General features: G+C 40.3%; 1 protein-coding gene across 1 annotated transcript in view; it reads right to left on the bottom strand.

The window, feature by feature from the left end:
- Positions 1–6,320, bottom strand: part of GALNTL6 (polypeptide N-acetylgalactosaminyltransferase-like 6) — a 1,239,844-nt gene that overhangs the window by 165,774 nt on the left and 1,067,750 nt on the right. Inside the window, exon 5 of the mRNA XM_019521784.1 lies at positions 1,824–2,009. Within this exon, the coding sequence (XP_019377329.1) occupies positions 1,824–2,009 (186 nt within the window). The remainder of the gene's footprint in view (positions 1–1,823; positions 2,010–6,320) is intronic.

Genomic DNA, 6,320 nt, shown 5'->3' with positions numbered 1-6,320 from the left:
TCCCTTCCGACCCTAGAAACTATGAAACTATGAAAATGTAGAGCTTTTTCCTGCCTGCAGCCTCAGGGGGAAAGCCTCATTTTATATTTGAGTAAATACGGTATATTTACTCAACGCTGAAAGAACTGTCAGGTAGATTCTGTGGTAAAAACCTTCAAAAAGACCCATCATTAAGAGAGTTGGATTTTAACGGTGCTCTCATTAAAAAATTATTAAGAGTGTTTTTGCAATTTACTTGGTCCTGAAATAGTTCATTCTTCCTCTTTAGAAAGGCCGTAGGCAGGGTACCCTAAAAGCAATTTTCTTTTGTTTTGGTCATTTTGCCTCTGCACTTGCTTTGCTCCTCTTTATTTTCTCTGTCAACTGCCTGGTTTAATGGGTGTAGAGCCAGCCGATCCTTGGCTGTGGTGGCTATGCCTACCTGGCAAACTAAGCATGCTCAGCCAGACCACCCTCTGGGCTGTGCTTCTCTGGGCAGACTGCCACCTAGGCTGGAAGCATGATAGCTGTGTCTGTGGGGCTCTTTTGTTGGCTAATTAGCTGCTTGCAGCTCTGCCTGGGCTCATCTGAAGTTATTAGCACTAGTTATGACATCCAATTAACCCACAAAGGCAAGAGACTTCTCTCCGAGCTTGATAAACTGAGTATGGCCAGAAGGTTCAGCAGCTGCATGCCTTGTAGAAGTCATGTTTATGTTAGTTGAAGTCAAATGTCCTTTACACTGTTGGCAATTAGGATTTTACATGAAGGCAGTGATGCTATTGAGAAAAATGAGGATGTTGTGATTAGAAAAAAGTGATAACTCAGGGAGAGACTGGATAGGTAATTTAGTCCCCTAGTCTGAAGGGAGATGGGTTTAAATTTTATAGATTACACTGGTATCGATTTGAGAGGGATATTAAGGGACAGTATCTTTCTGGGTTATGTGGCATACTTCAGGAACAGTATTTTGCTGCCTGCATATGTTTAATGAGCATATTTTGCTGTCAAATCAGTCCCAGCAGCAAACTTCAGGAAATGGCTGCTCATTGATGAAACTCTAAATTGCTGCAAACTTTTATGTAGGATTTAAATTTTAAGTAGAATTTTTTTTGTCTTTATTACAGAAAAGAGGGAAGCACTGAACTTTGTTAGAGTTGTGTGAGTAGTTGGGTATACAGGGGAGAGGGCCTTGTTTCCTGACTTTAATCCTAGACTACCTACAATTGATTCCTTCCATTTCTTTGACTAATGGAGCTTTGCTGGTTCTAGCTGGAATCCAGCAAAGCAGTCGATAGCAAATCATTCTTTCTTAGCTTCCTATTGTGAATGCAGTTGTTATTGGTTTTAAGTCCAAGGTCTGGGATACATTTACAACAAATGCTGATTTAGTGGAATGTGTAAGGGGAGGAAGAAGTACAATACCTGCATATAAAAAATTCCTTAATGCTTTTAGGTTTATAGCACATATCTAACTTGATGCTGATATTTGTTATTAACAAATTAAAAAACTCATGTAGATCTGAATTATACTTCAGAATTGTTACTAGTTCTTTATTTCACAGATGACTGCAAAATTAAGCAGCATGGACTCTTTCCTCTCTTTGATTACTGCATAATCAGCATATATTTTCAGCCAAATTATTCCAAAGAAATTCAGTAGTATAGGCCAGGGTTTGCAAATCTTACTTTGTGCTGAGGATATGAGTTGCCACACACCAGCTGCAGAATAAGTCCAGCTGTCTGGTGTAGTGAAGTGATCTTACTGTGGGACACAAGTGTGATTCTTGGCACTTCTACTATGTGTTCTGACTATAATGGTGAATTAATGTACAAACACTTACTAAGCAAGGGAGGCAGCCAATTCACGTTGACTTCACAATGGGAATCCAGGAATGTCAAGATTTCTCCTTTAGCCATTGAGGCTCCTAGCAGCCTGGTACGAATGAGCCCTTCTCGTTTCTTGGTGCGCACAATCCTCACTTTGGCAAAACGAGCCATGTATTCCTCCAACTTCTCTTTCAAGTGTTCTGGAAAGGAGGGGAAAAGAAATGGGGCTATTAACTATGGAGGGCTAAAATAATGGATCTGCTGGTAAACAGGTGAACAACATGTGTCACTGTAGGCCCTCGGTGCCCTTTCATTCTTTATAGTTTCAAGTCCTTCATTATCTCCCATGAACCCTTTCTGAGATGGTTCATAAACTACAACTGTTCTTTGTTTTAACACACAGAGGAAGCCACTGACATTCTAGACCTTTTATTGCACAGTTGCTACTGGCAAGCTGCCATCCACTATATAATCATGGCTAAAACAACTGCAGGATGCTCATCTACTCTCTGGTTCTTGAAGCCCAAGGCCAGATGAACATTTTTGTCATGTGGTTTTAGAAATGCTGTCCTTCCCAAGTGGGTTTCTTGTTTCTATTAATTATACATGAAGATGCACAGAAAACAATTTTTAAAAATGAACTGTTTAATTGGCAGGACTAAGTTGTTTCTGAGGTTGGGAGATGAAATAAACTTGCAGGCTCTCTCAATAGTTGGCCGCCAGCTTGACGCAAACGGATGGCTGGCTTGCTAATAAAATTAAGCTGCAGATGTACAGCTGTTGATAGATTCCATACTCTTCTGTCTGTATAGCCTGACTGTGTTTGCATCACAAAACAGCACATTTGGGAACATTTTTTTTCTTCTAATTAAAAACAAACAATAGGAATGAAATTACCCACAGTTTTGCCTCCCCCTTAATACATCTACAAGAGGAAAAATAATCCATTGCCTTTGATGAAACACCTTGCCTTGTCAAGTTCATTATTACTCTGAATAAATGCAATAACTTTATTTGGCAGGGAAAAGAGGGCAGAAACACATAGCAGCTGATGACATGCTGTATTTATTGAAGCTCTTAGCTGCACACTAATTCTCTCTGAAACTGAGTTTGTAAGGTTATGATAGTCTCTGTGTGATGCAGATTCCTTTGAGATTTTTTGCCGTTTGGTGCCATTGGTCACTCTGGGCTTTGGATTGGCTTTGTCTTGTTTCTGACTGTAAGGCCTTCTCTACAAGTTACTTGTATCATGCAATTACCGGGCTAATTGTGTAAGTAATTTAGACCACTTACATGTGCAAATTAACTATCGTGCCTTAAAAAGGCCCAACCAGCTATAAAGTTATTTCTGGAAAATGTGAAATACTTTTTATAGCTGGTTTCTATCCATCTTGAATTTGCACATGTAGCAGGGTCTGGCCCTGTGGCTGGGGCTCCCAGCTGCTGGGATGTACCATGGGCAGCCAGGCCTGGGATCCCACAATGGAGGGGACTCTCAGCCCCAGCAGTACTCATGGCACCCAGGACTCACCCAGTAGTGCCCCACAGCTGGGAACTCTGGGTCCTGGCAGCCATGGTGCACTGCCATGGCTGCTAGTCCCATCAGCTACAGGACTTGCAGCTATGGGAGCTTGTTACTTGCTGGTACAGTGACTACACTAGTTCAGAGAATAAATAATTATAGGTACTGTGTGTTTAATTTTGAGATTTTGAAATGAAGAGAAATCAGAATATTGTTTGAGAGAATTTTTCTCTCTCACTTGACTATAAAAGTAGCAGAAGTAGGAAACAATTTCAGCAGTCAATTATAAAAATGGGTGACTGGTGCCTCCAGAGCCTGGGGGCGCACCAGATCACTGATGGCGGGGGAGGGGGTCCGATTGCCAAGCCAGTGGCCAAACCGGAAGTACGCTTCCAGTTCGCGGCTGGCACTTCCAGGGGGTGCACAGCCAATCACAGGGGGTTCACATGCACCCGTGTGCACCCCCTACACATTGCCAATGGTTATAAAATGGTTTTGAAGGTGAAGACAGACATCTCCAGAGTTACAGATAATAATGGTTCTCAAATCAGTATACAAATGCTTCTACTCTGCATTTCCTTTTGAAACTTATATTATGTCCTGGGATGCTCAGGAGCCCCAATCCTGCCATCCTGATGCCATAATAAGACAAAGGACAAAAGATGACCTCTAATCAAATGTCCCTATATATTCTAAGGTTATACAAATAGTAAAAATAGGAGCAGTGTTATTCTCAATAAATTGGCACCCCCGTGATTGAAAGTCCTGGAGAAGCCCTGTATCTATTTTCATGAAAGCCACAGAGTTTAGCTGGTTACAAGGGTAGACCCTACATAAAACACATTACAGTCTAAGTGGTCATAAAAGTGTGGGTTGCTCTGAAAAGGTCAGAAGAAATGCAAAACTATGATCCTCATGCTTTATAAATACATAGGACAAGCATTTGAGAATATTTTATAGCTTTTCAGTACAAATTCCAAAAGCCTCAGAAAGCTAAAATGTGCCACAGGTAGAGAGCATGAAAGACCAACGGTGCTGCTATACCTTGGGGCCCTGAAAGAGTAAGGAATTTTTTTAGGTAAAGTATGCCCAGAACATCCTAAAATTAAACAATACCCCATGCTAGAGAGGAAGAGGGAAAAACACAGCAGTCTTTCCCAATCAGAAGAAAGAAAAGCTCCTAAGGGAAAACTCCTTCCTGCCCCAAGTCTGGCGATTAGTTTAATCAGAAATGTGTGAATAGGACCCACCAACCAGTATTCAAGCAGTTTTCCAGTACAGACAGGAGAACCTTGCCCAAACTCCCATCTTTAGCGATGGTCAATATTCAGTGCCTCAGAAAAAGGCAAGGACCAAACTCGCCTCAAAATCTAACCATACAGAAAAACAGATGTCAAGCCATGAAGTAATACACTGAGAGCAGCAGGTTCTTCCTGCCCTCTTCAGAGGAGACTACCAGAAGCCCTGAAGCCATAAGCTATATAGTACAGTACAACTTGTATAGTAAGTGTACAAAAAATTCAGGAGAAGGAAATCCAATCCAGAACCAGATTTCATTTTCTCACTTTTCATTAATATATGCACTATATTTGCTATTCTTTAGTCATAAGGTACTATTCCTGAGCTGACAGATTCATTGGTGTTTTCCATCACTAATATCTATCAGCTTTGTTTTGTTTAAATTACTTTTCACCCATAACGTCAAAATAAACACCCCTATGACAGAGAACTCCTTGAGTTTCTCTACATGGAAAAGAGGAGGGGGAAAAATCTGGTTTTTACTATATCCATTTCAGTTTAATTTTATCTGAGTGCCCACAGGTTGCTGTTGATATTACCTCCTCAGAAAACCTTTGCATCAGACATATATATATACATATATATATGCTGAGAAGCCAGTAAGCTTACTGTTCAAACAAACACACATCCCTCAATGCCTATGCAAAACTATGACTTCTGATAAAGAAATTATAATGTGATGTGCAAAACAGAAAGCAAAATGAAATGAAATGGCCTTTAAATCTCCAGGAGACAACACATTCAGGCCATTTATTACCAATGGAATCGGTTCAGGCAAGCTTGCCATGACAATAAAACATTGAGGTAGGATGGCTTCATTTATATGCTGTGATATTACATAAATTTTACTTTCAGAGGCAGGCATGAGAGAGAGTCAGTATTTAAATTCTTCAGTGAGCAATAAATGGTGTACCTCAGATGTAAAAAAGTCAGTGCTCTTGTCACTAAAAATAGGGAGAAGATGCCTAATTTGTAATTTAAAAAGAAAATATATCATTCTTTCCTTCACAGTGCTGATTAAATGAGGTAATAAATCATGTGTCTGATACATGCCAGGCATCTGCCAGGGCAAGAGTTGGCGCAGAAGGTGACAAATAAAGAGTCATGCAGGAGCAGGAGTTTTATAGGCTGTCACTGGTATGACAAGTGATGATAAAGGGCAGCATTATGTCTCTTCTACTGATAGTCTATAAACAAATTTTCCATTGCAATTCCTTTGTGTGGCCCTCTTTATCTTCATTTAAAGCCTGAAGGAGGTGTCCCCCCCTCCGAAAGAACAGCTTTAAGACAATTGCTTTGTCCTAATAATTAAAGGTCTGCTCAAGCAGAATACCAAATTACTTAATTCAATACCTAAAAAGTAAACTTTGAATTGATGATTCCTCCTTTGCATTTTAAAAAAATGTAAACTTCCCTTTTGGGTGGATGGCTAAAATGGGTATGTTTTGTATGGGGGCTCCTGTCAACTGATTTGCTATGTTTATGCAACCTGCTTCACCAAGATCCCTTTCCAAGGGTGCCCAGAAAGAGGTTTAAGATAAGATACCACAGCTAATGAAACCTAGATGGAGAATGTTCTTTCTTAGTCTTTAGGACTGGTATAGCTCCAAAACATAGGGCAATGCCAGAAAAAAGTAAAGGAAGGGAAAAGATATGGAGGGGGCAGCTAAAGCCTATGTAGATGCTTTAG

This window comes from Gavialis gangeticus, unplaced genomic scaffold (assembly GCF_001723915.1).
Source record: "Gavialis gangeticus isolate Ggan-Ray unplaced genomic scaffold, GavGan_comp1, whole genome shotgun sequence".
NCBI lineage: Eukaryota > Metazoa > Chordata > Crocodylia > Gavialidae > Gavialis > Gavialis gangeticus.
This window is presented reverse-complemented; position numbering and strand designations above follow the sequence as displayed.